Source organism: Notolepis coatsorum (genome assembly GCF_963971535.1).
Source record: "Notolepis coatsorum genome assembly, chromosome: 9".
Taxonomy (NCBI): domain Eukaryota; kingdom Metazoa; phylum Chordata; class Actinopteri; order Aulopiformes; family Paralepididae; genus Notolepis; species Notolepis coatsorum.
In genome coordinates, this window is record NC_140173.1 from 62,777,015 (window position 1) to 62,796,095 (window position 19,081).

General features: G+C 46.9%; 1 protein-coding gene across 1 annotated transcript in view; it reads right to left on the bottom strand.

The window, feature by feature from the left end:
• The window catches only part of prkn (parkin RBR E3 ubiquitin protein ligase), a gene marked incomplete at its 5' end in the record, with an annotated part of 340,196 nt that overhangs the window by 61,443 nt on the left and 259,672 nt on the right, over positions 1-19,081 (bottom strand). Inside the window, one exon of the mRNA XM_084321889.1 lies at positions 217-278. Within this exon, the coding sequence (XP_084178015.1) occupies positions 217-278 (62 nt within the window). The remainder of the gene's footprint in view (positions 1-216; positions 279-19,081) is intronic.

A 19,081-nucleotide genomic window follows, 5' to 3' on the forward strand; every position in this document is an offset into this window, starting at 1 on the left:
TTGATAGAAGGGTAAGTTGAGTCTTGATATTGTTTGTACTGGCTGTCTCTGAGTCTCAGGGGAGGCAGGTGATTGGGTGGTAGGCACCAGCTGCACCAATTAGAACCACTGTCAGATGTGACAAAGACAGGCCTTCTATGGGAAAAACCCTCTATGTGTGTGCGTGTGTGTAGGTGTGTAGGTGTGTGTGTGTGTGTGTCTGTGTGTGTGTGTCACCTGTTCATCACCCAGCACCCGGAAATGATGCACCTCTTGAACAAGAGAGTCTGGACAGCCAGCTGGAGAGAAAGAGAAGACAGATATGGATGAGGGGGATGAGAGAAAGAGAAGACAGGGGGGATGAAATAAATAGAAGACAGAGGGGGATGAGAGAAATAGAAGACAGAGGGGAATGAGATTGGGATGAGAGAAAGAGAAGACATGGGGAGATGATAGAAAGAGAAGACAGATAGGGGGATGAGAGAAAGAGAATACAGAGCGGGTGATGAAAGAAGGGGATACATAGGGGGATGAGAGAAAGAGAAGACAGAGAGATGATGAGAGAAAGATGAGACAGATGGGAGGGTGAGAGAAATAGAAGACAGAGGGGGATGAGAGGGGAGTGAGAGAAAGAGAGAAAGAGAAGACAGAGAGGGGGACGAGAGACGAGAGAAAGATAAGTCAGAGAGGGGGATGATATAAGAGAGAAAGAGAAGTCAGAGAGGGGGGTGAGAGAAGAGAGAATGAGAAGACAGAGGGAGATGAGAGAAGAGAGAACGATAAGACAGAGAGGGATGATAGAAGAGATAAAGAGAAGACAGAGAGGGGGATGAGAGAAGAGAGAAAGTGTGTTTTTTCAGCTCTTGTGCTACATTCCGACTGTGGCGATTTAAAAACACCACTTATTTTCAGAAAATTCAAAGATGTGATGAATTTGCACATCTTAAACCTATTGGTAATAAAATCATTCTTGCAAATAACATGTCAGAAAAAAGCTGTTATTATGTTGCACACGGCGGGCAAGAGGAGTGGCGTCTTGACGAGCTCAACATTCAATCTGAGGATGAGGTGGAACACGACCAGGTGGAAACATTGTAACTTTCCTGCCGTCATCTCTCATTTAAAAACAGTGACATCTGGTTTGGTGTCTGCCATCTACCACCCTGTCTGAAGGCAGCGTTAACACACTGTGGGCTAGATCCACAAAGAATGGATTGCACGGTGCTAATTGCACCCTTACTTACAATTCATCATGAATTGAAAATGGGGTACCCTGATGTTAACAAGACGAAAGTCTTTCTCTGGTCTGCAGAGAGCCGTACTGTTTTGTACCCATTCTGCAATCTGTTAATAAAATGTTCATTCAATCAATCACCTGCGCAATATTTGTATTCATTATTCATCCAGGGACCTTGGTGTTACCATAGGGAATGAGTCTGAGTTCGCCAAAGTGCAATACCGACCGCATCCAGCTAGACGGCAGTATCGAGCACCCTTTGGAACCTTGTATCTTGGCCTGTGTAATGGCCAAATGTCTCCGGTTTCACTTTTCCTTGTCGGGCGAATGGAGCGGTTCTCCCGTCAAATGTCCCCGATCCATATGTTGTGGTGGGTTATGCCGTCGACCAAATGGACATTGTATGTACCAGATGGCGGTCAAACAATTGGAATATTATTTTTGGAATACTCCCGATCACAGGTAAGGACTATCTGACGTCAATTTTAGCTTGATCCTGCAATGCTTTTATACCGATCCAACTGATCAGCGTTTTTAGTGTTCAATACGAATGCCGTTACTGCCAATCAAATAATCAGAAACGACCCCCCCCCTTTCATGCATTCATGATGGAACATAATACCTATGATATAGATTTGATTTGCGAATAATAGCATGTACAGGCAAGAAACGTCATCGCTTAGAGTAGGATTCACGTATGAGGCTATAACACAGCCTTTCGGGAATTACCCCAGACCACGCTATAACGATACTTATATTCACCACGGTATAACACAGGAACGTATGGATGGAAAAATGTATTCTTTTTCACATATTGAACGATAGATAGGTGATGTCAAATGGGCCATAGTATTGTATCCATAGCTATAATATAGAATATAGTTATAGCTCTACAAACAAGGTGACGCACTCCTATCTTTTAAAGCGTGGCAGTGCTATGACGGGCTCCGACTAATTCCCGGCGGGGAATGAGTTAAGGGACTGCAGACCAGAGAAAGACTTTCATCTTGTTTACATCAGGGTCCCCCATTTTCAATTCATAATGAATTGTAAGTAAGGGTGCAATTACCAATGCGCAATCCATTCTTAGTGGATCCCGCCCTGTGTCTATCATCTACCACACTGTCTGAAGGCAGCGTTAACACACTGTGTCTGCCATCTACCACCCTGTTTGAAGGCAGCGTTAACACACTGTGTCTGCCATCTACCACCCTGTCTGAAGGCAGCGTTAACACACTGTGTCTGCCATCTACCACCCTGTCTGAAGGCAGCATTAACACACTGTGACAACTGCTGCCTACAGCTGACTGAGTCTTCCAACTAAAATGTCATTCATGTTACACCATCAGGCCAGTTTAACTGTTTAACTGTGTAGTGGGGCATTTATTTTACTGAAATACCGCACAGGGATAGCACACTGGATCCAACTGAACAGCTGTTTCAGCTGGAGCATTTTATAGACAAACATTACGACAATATTAACATGTCGCAACAGAAGCCTGTGAAACTTAACATTCAGACAAAGTCACAGAAGATTACAGACTGTATTAAGCCCAATCTGAGTAAAATATCACGTGTTGACATTGAAGGTGCAGAGCAAGCTTCATTGGAGGAAACGCTGACAATAAGAGAGGTTGACATGAATCTAACATTACAGGCCATCAATAACAGACTTGATAAACTGGATATGTTGGACTTAATGATGCAGGAAATTAAGAGCCTCAAAGAAAGCTTGGAGTTCAGTCAGAGACAAATTGATGAGCTGGTCAAGGATAATGCTGAGCTGAAAGGAAAGGTGGAATACATGGGAAACAAAGTAGACATAATTGAGATAGACAACATGAAGTTGAAGGAATCTCTTCTGGATGTACAGTGTAGGTATATGCAAGACAATCTGGTTTTTACAGGGATAGCAGAGAAGGAGAGCAAGGACTGTGAAACAGTCATAAGGGAGTTTATGTCAGATAAGACTGCCTAGGGACACTGTTCAGAACATCACCTTCTCTAGAGTACACAGAATGGGAAAACCCTCAGGGGACAGACCACGGGCAATAGTGGCTCGTTTTGAGCATCACCAGCAGAAGGAGCTTGTCAAGGGTAGGGGCAGGGAGTTAAAGAACACCACCTTTGGCATGAACGACCAATTTCCTCCCGAGATCAATGGAAGACGTAAGCTATTATATCCTATCATGAAAGAACATTGAAGCCTAAACAAACGTGTCGCCCTTGTAGTGGATAAACTATATATCAACAACCAACTGTTTAGGGACTCCAGTATTACTCCCTGGTTATTCTGAAACCCATTGAGACTATTGCTTTATGGTCGGTAGGCCTACTGACACTTCCTGTATTAAGCTAGGCTTGCATAAGAGTTTGGTTATAGCTCATATCAATGTGTGCAGCCTGAGAAATAAGTGATATGAAATTGAATGTATGGTCAAAGCTAACTGGATTAATATCCTTACCATCTCTGAAACACACCTTGATGATTCCTTCTCTGATTCTGCTGTAACTATAGAAGGTTTTAATATTTTTAGAAAAGATAGAAACAGGTTTGGTGGGGGTGTGGTAATCTATGTTCAGAATCAATTACCTGTCAAAACACGATATGATCTGATGAAGGACAACATTGAAGCTATCTGTGTGCAGGTTCACCTGCCCTATCTCAAACCAATTCTAGTTTGCAGTTTCTACAGACCTCTGAGTGCAGATGCTACATGTGTTAATGATTTGTGTGATATGTTCGATAGGATATCGGACGAAAACAGAGAAATCTTCTTACTTGGTGATATGAATGTCGACTGGTTGGGAAAGCCATGTACCAATAGGAACAAGGTGCTCTCTATATTGCATACTTGTAATCCATATTGTAATCCATATTGTCAATCTTCCCACTAGAATAAGTATAGATAAGGATGGTAGCATTTCATCTACATGTATTGATCATATTTATACAAACGTACCAGGCCAATGCTCAAAGGCAGTCTCTGTTCCTGTAGGTTTCAGTGACCACAACATCATAGCAGTCTCCAGAATGATGAAGGTCCCAAAAGTCAAAGCTAAAATTATTGTCTCACGGTCATATAAGAGTTTTAATGTAGAAGGTTTTATTAATGAAATGTCGGGGATAAACTGGGAGGAGGTATGTTGTGAGGATGACCCAGATGTTGTACTGGACTTATTTATGCTGAGGTACATGAGTGTAGCAGATAAACATGCTCCTTTAAAAAAGTGCACAGTCAGAAACAAATCAGCCCCATGGATAGATAGTAGCTTAAGGATTTTAATGAATGAAACACATAGCCAAAAAAACCATCAGTGTGTTCCAGTTCTGCGGATGACAGACAAAAGTACCGTTCCTTACGTAATCAAGTCACAAAGTTAAATAAGGTGAACAAAAGGGAATATTTTAAACAATGGTTATATGATGTGAGAAATGATGGTACAAATCTATGGCATGTTTTAAATCAAATTATGGGTAGAAAATCCAATGTCTGTACACCTTTTGTTGAGTCATATGGAATTGTCCTAACCAAACCATGTGATATTGCCAACCATTTTAATGATTTTTTATGTAAGTAATATATCTCAGCTCAGGCAGGGAATGCACATCTCAAACTATACAAAATCAAATGACAAAATTAAGAATATCACAATGAAAGATAAAGGGTGTAAATCAGGTTGAGGTTAGTGGTATTGAAAGGTTACTCCAGGCTCTACCTGACAGCAAGTTAGCTGGCACAGACAACTTAGATAGTAAATTATTGAGAATTACTGCTACGATCATAGCAAGTCCAGTGTGTCATATTATTAATAGATGTATACAAGTGGGACTATGTCCAAAGAGATGGAAGGAGGCTAAGGTTACTCCTTTACACAAAGACTCCAAATCAGTTTTTAATGAGGGCAACTCCAGACCTATAAGCATTTTACCAGTTTTAAGCAAACTCATGGAAAAGTGTGTTTTTGCACAAATCCAAGAATATTTTATAACAGTCTGGCTACAGAGTCTCAACATGCATACAGAACTGGTCACTCCACATCGACTGCTGATTGATTGATTGATTGATTGAAAAGTTTATTAACAGATTGCAGAATGGGTACAGTACAGTATAGCTCAATACATACAATTGTTAAGGGGATGCAGACCAGAGAAAGACTTTCGTCTTGTTTACATCAGGGTCCCCCATTTTCAATTCATCATAACATATATGACATACATGACATACAGATAGACAGTACTGCTACATCTATACATTTATGACATATCAGATTTGCAAATACAGTACTGTTTGTGATACAAAAGTGTCCAGAAAAAGAGTGTATATACATTTGATGTAGAAACTGTACATTGGAGAAGGTTGGGTGGGTGGGGTGGGGTTGGGTGGGTGGGTGGGGGCTGTACATTGGAGGTGGGGGGGGTGGGGTGGGGGGGGGGGGGTGGTTGGGTAGGGGGGGGGGACACTGTACACTGTACATTGGAATACTGACAAAGCCATACTTTGTCATTTACTGTACAACTGGGTTAGGACATTTGTAGGGGCCAGTTTCGAATTGCAGTCTCCCGTAGGTGTTTTTTGAGAGTGTTTTTGAAAGTGGGTAGTGATTCACATTCCTTTACAGCTTTGGGTAGGGCGTTCCACATTGATGTGGCATAATTGTGAAATGTGTTTAGTCCCTTGTTTGAGCCGAATCTGGGTTTAACATAATTTGTGGAGCTCCCTCTGGTGTTGTGATCGTGGTATTCACTGACCTTTGGGAAGTATTTTGACATGTACATGGGTACCTTGGTCGCGTAGTGTATCTTGTAGACCAGGCCCATTGCAAGTTGCTGTACTCTGTCGTCTACTCTAAGCCATCCTAGGTTGTCAAAGTGGGCAGGGGTGAGGTGGGTTCTAGGAGTCAGGTCAAGAAGTAGTCTGACTAGCTTGTTTTGAGATGTTTGTAATTTGTTTTTTAGTGCCTTTGAGGTGCTTTGGTACCATGAGGTGCAAGCATAGTCGTAGTACCCTTGAATGAGTGCTCCTGCTAGAGTCTTCAGGGTATTCTTGTTTACCAGAGAGGAGATCCGGTACAAGAATCGAGTTCGTTGGTTGACTTTTTTTATTACATTGGATGCCATTTTGTCACAGGAAAGATTAGCCTCTAGGATAGAACCCAGGTAGGTAATTTCATCTTTCCTTGTGATAATATTGTCACCCACTGTAACCGAGAAGCCGTCGGTCTTGCTGAGTTTGTTATTTGAACCGAAGAGAATGGACTCTGTTTTGCCCATGTGTAATGATAGTTTGTTGTCGGCGAGCCATATGCAGATTTTGCCTAGTTCCGAGCTGAGGGCTTTTTCAACCTGTAACTTGTTCTTGTCAGAGACCAGCAGAGCTGAGTCGTCCGCAAACAGGAACAAGTTGCAGTCACAAGCTGACGACATGTCATTTGCATAAATTAGGAATAGTAGCGGTCCTAGTATGCTTCCTTGTGGAACACCACAGCTCACTGTGAGGGGGGGGGATAGGGTACCGTTTACCTCCACCATCTGTTCTCTCCCCTCCAGGTAGGATTGTATCCAGCTCACTGATAGACTATCAAAACCAATTGCTTTTAGCTTGTCAATCAGAATGGTGTGATTGACAGTGTCGAAGGCCTTTTGTAGGTCCAGCATGACCATGCCGCAGTATTTGCCCGCGTCCACCTCTTGTTTGATGTGGTCGTTCAAATAGAGAAGGCATGTGTCAGTGGAGTGGGATGTTCTGAAGCCAGATTGGAATTCGTAGATTAGATTTTTTTCCGCGAGGTACTTTTCGATCTGTTCGTATACTATTTTTTCCATGACTTTAGTTCAGATGACTGACGACTGGCTCAGAGCTATTGATAACTCCATGATAGTGGGAGCTGTGTTTTTAGATTTCAGTGCTGCATTTGATGTGCTTGACCATTCTCTCTTGATTGATAAACTTAAATGTTATGGTTTTAATCCCCTGGCTTTGATGTGGATGCAGAGTTATCTGTCCTCCAGATCTCAGCAGGTTTATTTGAATGGCAGCCTGTCTAGTAGTAGAAGTTTGGAGTGTGGTGTTCCACAGGGGAGCTCCCTAGGACCTCTGCTCTACTCAGTGTTCACCAATGACCTACCGTGGGCTACTAAGAATGCCAAATTGGTCCAAAATGCCGATGATTTCACCTTGTATTATGCTTCTCCATCAAATGGTATGCTTAATGAGGTCCTGAGCAGAGAACTTAATGATGTGAATGATTGGATAGTAGCTAACAGGCTTGTACTGAACATCTCTAAGACAAAAAGCATGGTGTTTGGATCGAGGCACGGGTTGTCTTGTAACCCAAAGCTTATTTTAAATTCATGTAACTCTATCGTTAAGCACGTTGGAGTGACACTGGATAGTACTCTATCTTGGTCAAACCACACTAGCATTGTCTCAAAGATGGGAATAGCTGTAGGCATTGTTAGAAAATGTGCTTCTTTTGTTGATCGTCCTCTTCTACTAGTCTAGTCTAGTCCTGTGTCATGTTGATTATTGTTCTGTGATCTGGTCATCTGCCACCAAAGGTGAGATCAGGAGACTACAGGTAGTCCAGAACAGGGCAGCACGGTTGGCTTTGGGTTGCTCACTAAGGTCCAATGTCAACCATATGCATGCTGGTCTCTCCTGGCTCATCGTCTAACTCACTTGTATTGTGTAAATCAGTCATTAACAGTAAGACTCCATATTTTGTGTTTGAGCAACTTGTTTACAGAAGCTCTATACAAGACCATAATACAAGAGGGGCCAGAAATGGTCAGTTTGTACTCCCTCGTCCTAGAACCAATGCTTTAAAGCGGTCATTTATTTATAGGTGCATAAGACTCTGGAACAACCTACATAGTTATCTCTACACTTTTAGTAAATACATTCTTTATTTTTTATCCACTTTTTCTCCCCATTTTCTATTTTTCTCCCATCCCAATTTCGTATTTCCAATTCTTCCCTCCCCTGTCTTGAACGTTGCTAGACTATGCCTCCCACTGGTCGGCTGTAGTGAGGATAGAAGCCTTGCATCACGTGTCCCCTCCGGTACACAAGGAGGCAGCCTGTCACATCTTTTCACCGCAGGAGCTCGAACTCTCAGTGGCGAGGAGTAACGCGTGGGAGGCTCACGCTGCCCCCGTCACTTCCTGCTTCCGTCGCACCGGCATCACCAAACCGACCTGTAGGAGTCGCAGTCCACAACGTCAAATCCCCACCCACCGGCTTTCCCACCCTCTAACACTTTGTGTTAGTATGAACGACCGGCCAGCCGGTAGCAACGCCGAGAGCTGGGCTCAAACCCAGCGTCAACTGCGTTAGAGGCGAGCACCTTGCCCACTGCGCCAATCAGCCGCCCGATAGGCGGTGTCTTGTATTCGACAGGCTTTTGTCCCAATCGGCGCCTCAGTGTGAATGGGTCAAATGTGAGGAACAAATTGTAAAGCGATTTGGATAAAAGCCGTTATATAAATGCACCAATTAATTAGCATTCACCATTTAGCTAGATTTGACATCAAATTAAGAAAATATTGAAATTGACATTCCAGATATGTAAGCAGTTGATTGCTAGTGTACAAGACAGTGTTGCTAATGATAATAATAATAATAATAATAATAATAATAATAATAATAATAATAATAATAATAATAATAATACATCCATTTTATATAGCGCTTTTCCAGGTGCTCAAAGACGCTTTACATGGGTAGAAGGGACAAAACTATGGCAAAACAAAAACAATTAAAGGACAGAATTAAAGGTCAAAAGCAAGATTGAAAAGGTGGGTTTTGAGGGCTGATTTAATTATGCCCCCCTAACAATTTAGCAGAGTTGTCACGTGCATGAAAAGATTGCATCACGTTCAAGGTCATAAAAAACTTTATTTGTAATATTTCGTTCCAATTCTTTTTTTATGAATACCACTATGAACCTAACTCAACATATCTATCAAAGATTCCAAATATTTCCGTTTGTAGGGTTATGGTTAGGGTTAGGGTTGGGGTTAGGGTTAGGGTTAGGTTAGGGGACTGTTGAGCAAGTGTTGGGGTGGGTACGGGCACAGGGATGAGATTTTACCTTCTCCTAATCTTTCTGTCTGGGTAACCCTAACCCTAACTGTAACTGAGGGGTTACAAAACCCTGACTGTATTAAAGATTGTGATAGATTAAACCACTGCTAGTTATGTACTTTAATTACTGGGCAGACAGTACATCAAATATAGATGGTGAACACCCACAAGAACATGGCATTGACAAAGAAATAGTATTTGAGGGTAATTTATTATTATTAGGCAACATTAGGTTACAGAATGAGAATTAGGGTCGCGCTTGTATGGCGAAGAATATATGTAAAGTCAGTCAATAGCATGAGTCACTAAGAATAGCAGGAATCCTACGATGGGTCTAAGTTGACACCACCTGTCGTATAGTAGCAACTATATAGGGCAACACTGGTACCGCCTGGAGACAATGGGTTCCCTCCGGGGGTGTAAGGCCTGGAGGGTAGAGGAATGTTCGGGTACTTCGTCTGATTCAATGAGGAATAAAGAGACTCCAGGTACAGGAGTCGGTCCTTGTAAACTCCCTTGATCAGCAGCAAAGCAATAATTGTAATCCAAATGCTCGATAGCATTGATGACAGTTAGCCAGCCTCCGTCCACGAGGCCAGCCCGAGTTGTAATCCTCACGAGGTTGAATCCCAAACGATAGTGGAAATCAACGATGCTCTTCTCCGGGTACCACGTTCCAAATCAATATAATCCAACCAGTAATGGTTCTGCAATCGCCGACGCCGATTCTCCTGTGTACATGTCCAACGGTTCTCCGCCTAGGACTCCTCGGGTGTGGGCGACGTATTTAGGCCACACACCCTGGCTAAGTACACTAGCTAAAGACACGACGAACCGCTGGGTAATGCTACACACGAACAAACTGTGGCCGCACGATATACAATAAATGAACGACTATTTACTTCACATTAGATTAGGTCGAACTCGACGTTACTGCATTAAACTCTGACACTTTACTATTCTATTCGCATGTGGTTCTCCACGCTCTGTTAGACGCAAGGTTGCTCGCTTCACTGCACGTTGACTCGTGATGAAGGTGGGGTAAGGTACTGAACGTAACGGTGTGCGCACCTTGCGCTGTATTTATACTTAAGTGAATATCTAGTCCCAAACCGCAGTCTTTGTCTGGTATCAATACGCTGACTCCGGGCATGTCCTGACATGCCTGAACTTGTCTTTGAACCTGCCGTTGGGGGCCTGCGCGCTGGCGCCTGGGGGCGCTGTCCAATAAGGAGAGCGAATATTACTCTGGTTTGAACGCAGGTAAAGGGATATTCCGTGTATATAAATAATATACAAAGTATATCAAACAATAAAGGTAGATTCTCAGTTTAATCTGGCCCTTCACAACAGCCGCCTCCTAATTAGTCCGCACCTAATTAGTTAAGGGAGACAGATTAATAGTCCAGTCAACTGCTCAATGTCTGTTGTGGGGAGTAGGGCAATCTACAAAGTCAGTGGGTCATGATCGTCATCAAGTTGTCTCTATCCTTTACCCATTTCTGGCGGGTTTGGAGAGACGGTAGGTAGTGGAGGAGGAAACTGTTCCAAAACTTGTCAGCCAATATTTGACTGTACCTCCACATTCTTCAGCCGTTCGCTTCTTCAGGTCTGTACACCGTCTGTGGAAGCGCGGGGTCCAGCCGCCCCATCAAGAGAGTGTTGGGGGTGACTGGGTCGACATCTGCTACATCACTTGAGACGTACTCGAGGGCGTTGTGCTCGCCACTTGCGACAGTCTAGACAGGTCCGCTGGAGGCGACGTACTGCTTCTCTTCCTTGCAGTATCCAATAACGACGTCGGATCTCAGCGAAGACTCTCTCTGCCCCAGCGTGGTGCACATCCTCGTCGTATTTCTTTATGATGAGCTCAGTGACCTTGTGTCGGCTGTTGAGGACTATAGGAAACTTGACGTCATCCGTTAAGTCCGGGGCCCGTCTCAGACGACCACCCACCCTGATGAGGCCATGGGTGTCGCGCTCGGGGGCCAAGTGGAGCAGTCTGCTGTCTGACGGGATTGGCTTTGTTCCCTGCAGGCAGTCTAGCTCGTCGGGGAACGAGTCTCTTTGGGCTCGCTGTAGCAGAAGGAGTTCTGCCTCTGCGTAGTTCGATGCGTCAATGTCGGTAGTGGGGGGAACCTCAGGGTGGTGCCACAGGAATGTTTTTAGCTGCGCACTCTCAAAGGTGAGGCAGTCGTCTATGTTAGGGTCAATGGGGACTGGGATGTGCGTCAACCCACAGAACATAGATTTCTTGATCTCTGCCTCCTCTTGACTAGCCTCCCGAGGGGTGGGGGTAGGCCACTCTTCCTCCGGGAGCTTGAGGAACTCAGGACCGTCACTGTAGATATTGTGACGTGTGAGGTCATCTAGGGACATCCCCCGTGTGATGACATCGGCTGGGTTCTGTTTCGTGTCCACGTACCTCCAGCACGCTGATCCTACCAGGTCTTGAATCTCTGTGATTCTGACTCCCACGAAGACCTTGTATCTACAAGAATCGGACTGGATCCATGTGAGTACGGTCATGGAGTCTGACCACAAGATTGTTCTTTGCACGGGGATGGTGAGTTCACGTTGGATTAACGTGGCGAGTTGCGCGCCTACCAGAGCTGCGCAGAGCTCTAGACGCGGGATCGATTGTTGCTTGCGGGGGGCTATCCTTGAGCGAGCCAGGATGAAGGCTGTGTGTATTTCTCCTCCCTCCTCTCGGGCCCGCAAGTAGGCCACCGAGCCGTAGGCCACTTCCGAGGCGTCACTGAAGACGTGCAGGTCCATCTGGCACGTCTCCAGCCGCACTGTGGGTGGGAAGTAGCTTCGGCGTATGTTCACATTTTGGAGCGAGCTGAGTTCTCTCTCCCACTCTCTCCAGGTGGAAGCTAGGTGGTCGGGTATGGGGTCGTCCCAGCCCTGTTCCTTGTCCCACAGCTCTCGTACAATCATTTTCGCCCAAGTGGTGTAAGGTAGGATACACCCCAGCGGGGCGTATTGACTTGCGAGTGTTCTGTATACGCTCCGTCTGGTGGTCGGTAGAGGGGTCGACCTTCCCTGCTCCGTGGTCAGGGGTGTGTATTTGTAATGGAGCGAGTCTGTTTTGAGGCGCCAGACTAGGCCCAATGTCATTTCCTGTGCTTCACCTGGGGTGGTCGCCATCCAGGTCTCGCTGCTTGCTGCCTTTGTCTCTGGGGAGAGGCTGCGAAGTACTTGAGGGTCACTGCTGGCCCACTGCCGGAGATCAAAGCCGCCTTTGATCAGTGAGGCGCGGAGCTTGAGCAGGAGGGCTTCGGCTTCTTCTGGCGTCGAGACGCTTTGCAGACAGTTGTCCACGTAGAAACTCCTCTCTACACTTTGTCTGACCTCCTCGTCAGCTTCAGGGTCTTCTGTCACATGTTTTTGAAGTGCGAACGTAGCACAGCATGGGCTGCATGTGGTGCCGAAGGGGAGGACCTCCCATTGGTAGATGGATGGTTGCTCATCGTTGATCCTCTCTCTCCATAGGAACCGCAGCAAGGGCTTGTCCTCCTCCACTAGTCGCACCTGCAGGAACATCCCTTTGATGTCGCCGCTGATGGCCACCTTGTCTTGGCGGAAACGTAGTAGTACGCCGAGGAGAGAGGGGCCGAGTGTCGGGCCGGGCAAGAGTTCTTTATTCAGATTCTGTAGTCCGATCTGGTAGCTGCAGTTGAATACAATGCGATCCTTGCCGTTGTGGTGGACCTTGTGGTGGGGCACGTACCAGGATTCAATCGTCTGGTCGGCCTCTTGAATGTCAATTTTCTTTATGTGTCCCGCTGTGATCAGCTTGTCGATCTCAGCGCGGTACACAGTGGCTTGAGTGGGGTCTTTGGCTAGACGCCGCTCGGTGTTCAGTAGATATCGCTCTGTCGCTTCTTTTGAGGCGTGGAGGGTGGGCATACCCTCTCGCCTCAAGAGTGGAGTTGCGTATCTCATCACTCCGTTGACCTCGACTCTCTTTGTCTTCTGCTCGAGGAGGGCTATGGCATAAGTGTCTTCCTTTGAGCGAACAAGTTTCTTTTCATTCTTAAAGGGCATCGCGTCTAATGTCCATAGCCTCTCGACGTGCTGCAAGAGGGTGGTGTCTTCTTCGTTTATCCTCATGTAGAGACAGCGAGTGGCTGTCGGTCGGTTGGAAGACCCGGAGAGGGGGCCTTGTAGTGTCCAACCCAGGCGGGTCTCGACCGCTGCTGGACAGCCTCTGGGCCCGATGTGGACCCGGTCCGTTGGGACGATGAGGTGTGCGTGGTCGGATCCTATGAGCAGGGTCGGGGTGGCGTCGTCGATGAGCGGTATAGGTAGTTGACGTAGGTGCACGTATTTCTCCATCAGCTTTGGGATGGGGTAGGTGTACTGTGACAGGCCTATGTCGTGGCTGGTGAAGGCGTTAGTGATGCTATACTGCTTCTCGGGCTGCCCGACCGCTGCTATCGTGAAGGAGACATTTTCACCCTTTATGGTCTTCAGGTCTCTTCTAATGGTACGGATTGTCATTGTTTCTTCGCTCCCCCGCAGACCCAGCCGGGCTGCGGCGGATGCGAGGAGGAGAGTCTTTTCTGACCCATCGTCTAGGACGGCGTAAGTGTCCATGAACTTGTCCTCGTAGCTTAAGAGCACTCGGACCACCTTCAAGAGCACTCGGGAGCTCCCGCTCTTCGCAGGGTCTATGTACATGACGTTCACTCTCGAGCTGCTTGGGGGTACGGGTTTCTTCTTGTTGCTGTCGTGTAGGACCTCCAAGTGGGCGCCGTCGCACTTGCTGCATCTTTTCTTTAGGCGGCACTCAGCTGCCATATGGCTGCGCGCGCAGTGGAAGCAGCGGCGGTTGGCTTTGATCCACTGACTCACCTCGTCAGCGGTCAGCTTCTTGAAGGTGTCACATTGAGACAGCCAATGTTCATTTTCACAGTACTGGCATACAATCTTCCACTTCCCCTTGGTCTGGGGGGTGCTGTGGTTCTTGTGCTGCGGCACTGACTCGGCCTGGTGCATAACTGTCACTGACCGGCGGTTATCGTTGGACCTCCGAGGTCCATCTCTTGGGCTAGATCCACTCCACATGAATGTGTCCAGTCGTAGGCTACTAACTTCCCTTGCGAGGAAAGCGGCCAGGTCTAGGAGGGATGGCTCTGGGCCGTTGGGATCACGGTGGTCTCTCTGCCGCCGAAAACGCTCTTGGCGGGCTGGAGGGAGCTTCTCCAGTATTCGCTCCACATTAGAATTTGCATACAGTTCATATCTCCCCTTCTCCTTTTGGGACCCCAGCATCCCCACGAGGGATTGTACCTTGATAGAGAGGTCATCCAGTGCTCTATTGTCTTTGGCTGGGGGGAGACGGTCGATATCCCGTATTTCTTGGATCACGTAATCCCATATGCGTCCATAACGCTGGTCGAGGGCCACCAGAGCCATGGAGTATGGGGTGCTTGAGTTGGAATATGCCAGCGCTATGTTATGCGCTCTGGGCACCTTGAGATGCTTGAGGAGGATGGCATATTTGTACGACTCGTCGGGGACATCGGACATCATAGTCTCCAAACACATGCGTAATTCCGTGTACTGTGCTCTGTCCTCGCGCGGAAAGTCTGGGAACGTCGGTGTGCCAAGGTACGATGCCATGGATGGCTGGTACATTGGTGAGCGTAGGGGAAGAGGCCTCCTGGGCGAGTCTCCCCGTACGTGTGGTCGTGGGTTAGTACTTGGTGGGTACCAGAGGCCGGGTCCCCAGGTGCTGTTCCTCGGTGCTGACTGTACGTCAAACTCACCCGTGAGTTGGGTCGGGGGTTTGTAGTGCAGTGACTCGGGGCTGAAGTCGGGGCTGTACTGGGCCTCCTGGTCCAGAGTACGTTCTTGCTGGTGGGCTTGATATTCCTCCTCTTCCTCTTCTAGGTCCTGGAGTCTTCTAGTTAGTCTCTCGGCGACGTAGGCCGGTTCTTCCCATTGGCTGGGTCTCGTATGGACCGGTCGGGGAGGGGGCTCGGAGACGTAGACAGGTTCCTCCTGTTGGCCGGGTCCCGGGTAGCTTTGTCGGGTAGGGGAAGGTGCCCTAGACCCTTGTCGTGATGATCTCCGGGAGCTCCGTGCGGAGAGAGGGGGTGTCGCCCTGGCGATCAATTGTTCTATCATCTGCGCCTGCAGCCGGTCGCGCTCTGCTTCGCACTTCGCATTGGCGGCGTCGCGCTCTGCTTCGCGCTGTGCATTGGCGGCGTCGCGCTGTGCATTGGCGCGGTCTCGTTCGATGTTCTCTTCCGTCTGAAGGCACCTCTCCTCCAGTCTTATGCGGTCGTCCTCACTCCTTTGTTGCGCCTGGAGGCGCTCTCGTTCAGTTGCAGAGTGTTCGCGCTCACTAAGGGCTTGCGCTTGGAGTTGCGCGTGAAGGCGCTCTCGTTCCGCTGCAGAGTGTTCGCGCTCGCTTAATTGTTGCGCCTGGAGGCGCTCTCGTTGTTCGCGCTCGCTCATCTGTTGAGCCGGGAGGCGCTCTCGTTCCACGGCAGAGTGTTCGCGCTCACTTAATTGTTGCGCCCGGAGGCGCTCTCGTTCCGCGGCAGAGTGTTCGCGCTCACTAAGGGCTTGCGCTTGGAGTTGCGCGTGGAGGCGCTCTCTTTCCGTGGCAGAGTGTTCGCGCTCACTAAGCGTCTTTGCTTGAAGCCGGTCGCGCTCACCCTGGAGTCGGTCTCTTTCGGTTGAGGCTGTCAGCGTGGCGATCAAGGCTTGCGCCAGTCTCTGGTCCGCCTCGCTGGGGGATGACACTGACGGAGGTGATCGGGTGCTGACAGGGCTTGTTGGAGATCTGTTCTCCTGGCGCGCTCCGAGGTCTATCTCCTGGGCGCGGTTCTCTTCTCTTGGTTGTGTGTCGGGTTCTATCCCTGGAGCGCTTTCTTTATCCTGGAGCGCTCCGGGGGGTCTATCCCGGTGACGCTGTCTGGAGGTATAGTCACGTCATGTCCCACTTGGTCCCCCCCGTGAGCTAAGTCAGTTTCGTTTGAACCCACTGGGGTCTCTACTGGCAGGGTCGCCAAGTCGATAGGATTGGACATGCTTAAACTATCCGATTTATCCGTATTTAACGTCTGTTTAGATAAGCTAGGGGGTAGAACGAAAGCAAAGTCCTCCAGATATGGAGGTAGCTGACGTTTGCGCTGCGGGCGTTCTAGCTTAGGGGAGCCGCTTGGAGTGTTCACCGCTGGCCATGTCAATATTAATATTATATTAAATATTACACTGATACCCTCCGGCTCGAAGGACCAATTGTAACTGAGGGGTTACAAAACCCAGACTGTATTAAAGATTGTGATAGATTAAACCACTGCTAGTTATGTACTTTAATTACTGGCCAGACAGTACATCAAATATAGATGGTGAACACCCACAAGAACACGGCATTGACAAAGAAATAGTATTTGAGGGTAATTTATTATTATTAGGCAACATTAGGTTACAGAATGAGAATTAGGGTCGCGCTTGTATGGCGAAGAATATACGTAAAGTCAGTCAATAGCATGAGTCACTAAGAATAGCAGGAATCCTACGATGGGTCTAAGTTGACACCACCTATAGTCGTATAGTAGCAACTATATAGGGCAACACTGGTACCGCCTGGAGACAATGGGTTCCCTCCGGGGGTGTAAGGCCTGGAGGGTAGAGGAATGTTCGGGTACTCCGTCTGATTTAATGAGGAATAAAGAGACTCCAGGTACAGGAGTCGGTCCTTGTAAACTCCCTTGATCAGCAGCAAAGCAATAATTGTAATCCAAATGCTCGATAGCATTGATGACAGTTAGCCAGCCTCCGTCCACGAGGCCAGCCCGAGTTGTAATCCTCACGAGGTTGAATCCCAAACGATAGTGGAAATCAACGATGCTCTTCTCCGGGTACCACGTTCCAAATCAATATAATCCAACCAGTAATGGTTCTGCAATCGCCGACGCCGATTCTCCTGTGTACATGTCCAACGGTTCTCCGCCTAGGACTCCTCGGGTGTGGGCGACGTATTTAGGCCACACACCCTGGCTAAGTACACTAGCTAAAGACACGACGAACCGCTGGGTAATGCTACACACGAACGAACTGTGGCCGCACGATATACAATAAATGAACGACTATTTACTTCACATTAGATTAGGTCGAACTCGACGTTACTGCATTAAACTCTGACACTTTACTATTCTATTCGCATGTGGTTCTCCACGCTCTGTTAGACGCAAGGTTACTCGCTTCACTGCACGTTGACTCGTGATGAAGGTGGGGTAAGGTACTGAACGTAACGGTGTGCGCACCTTGCGCTGTATTTATACTTAAGTGAATATCTAGTCCCAAACCGCAGTCTTTGTCTGGTATCAATACGCTGACTCCGGGCATGTCCTGACATGCCTGAACTTGTCTTTGAACCTGCCGTTGGGGGCCTGCGCGCTGGCGCCTGGGGGCGCTGTCCAATAAGGAGAGCGAATATTACTCTGGTTTGAACGCAGGTAAAGGGATATTCCGTGTATATATATAAATAATATACAAAGTATATCAAACAATAAAGGTAGATTCTCAGTTTAATCTGGCCCTTCACAACACTAACCCTATACCCTCACCATAACTCTAACCCTAATGAGAACACAAAAAAGTGCTAAGGTTTTTGTGAGGCTAAAGTGTATAACTTTTTTTTAGAGGTATTCTAATGATGATCCTTTTATATATTGAATATATATCAAAGATGACCAATCTGACCCAATTTCATGACATAATAATCAACACAGCCATCGTTGTACACAGAAACACAAATACATATAGGCAAAAAACACAAAATAGTCGCTAAGGGGGCAGAAGGGTTAAAAGAGGTCAGGGTGTTTGCATCACGGATATGGCTGGGGAGGGCATTCCAGAGGGAGGGGGCAGCAGCATGATGTGAGTTGAGTTCTCAGTGAGGATGTCGCCTTCCTATTCATTCGACAGTCCGCGGCTGTCCTCCCTCTTCAGTTTAATTACCCGCTCCCAGTTCTTCCCTGTGTTTCTAATCCCGTCAGAGGGAGTGGGCTGCTGTGTTGATCTGCAGGCAGAGCCAGTGTTGTGCTTCTGAAGAGGAGAGCAGGCCGTTATGCAGCAGCCAACACATACAACTCCAACCGGTACAACCACAGTCTTGGCTAGTATTGCTTAGCAACAGAATTTAGTCCCCGGGATGAACAAACAAAAAAGAGAAGCCGCCTATTCTCCTCCACCACAGTTAGGACAGCCGAAACCCGACCAATCTTTCGCCGTTGACTAAAAACACACTTCTTCAATCAATATCCTAATTTTTTTTATAAAAAAAATACTAACCTTCTTACTCAAGTTTCAAGTGTCTTTATTAGTTGTCATACAGAAGTACAGAATACTTTTATACAAAATGCTTCTTTCTGTTACGCTCCAGAGACTGTGCTAGACAAAAATAGACAAGTATAAAATAAAACAAGTATAGCAAGTATAAAATAAAATAGAAGTCAGGTACGTAGACACAAGTGTTCAGTATGTACATTATATACAATGTTCAATGCAGAGTAGAAGTAACTGAGTTACCATACAATATACTATACAATATAATAATATACTATACAGTGCAAAGCAGAAAATGGGATGAGGTACAATTTAGGTACAATTTACAGTAAGGTGTAATGAGGTATGGGTTGTAGTGCAAATTCTTTACCAATAAATATAAAGTGTGTTTAGGTGTTCTAAAGTGGGTGCTGCAGTGAGTTGTTTGTTTAAAGTGAGTGTGTGCGTGTGGATGTGTGTG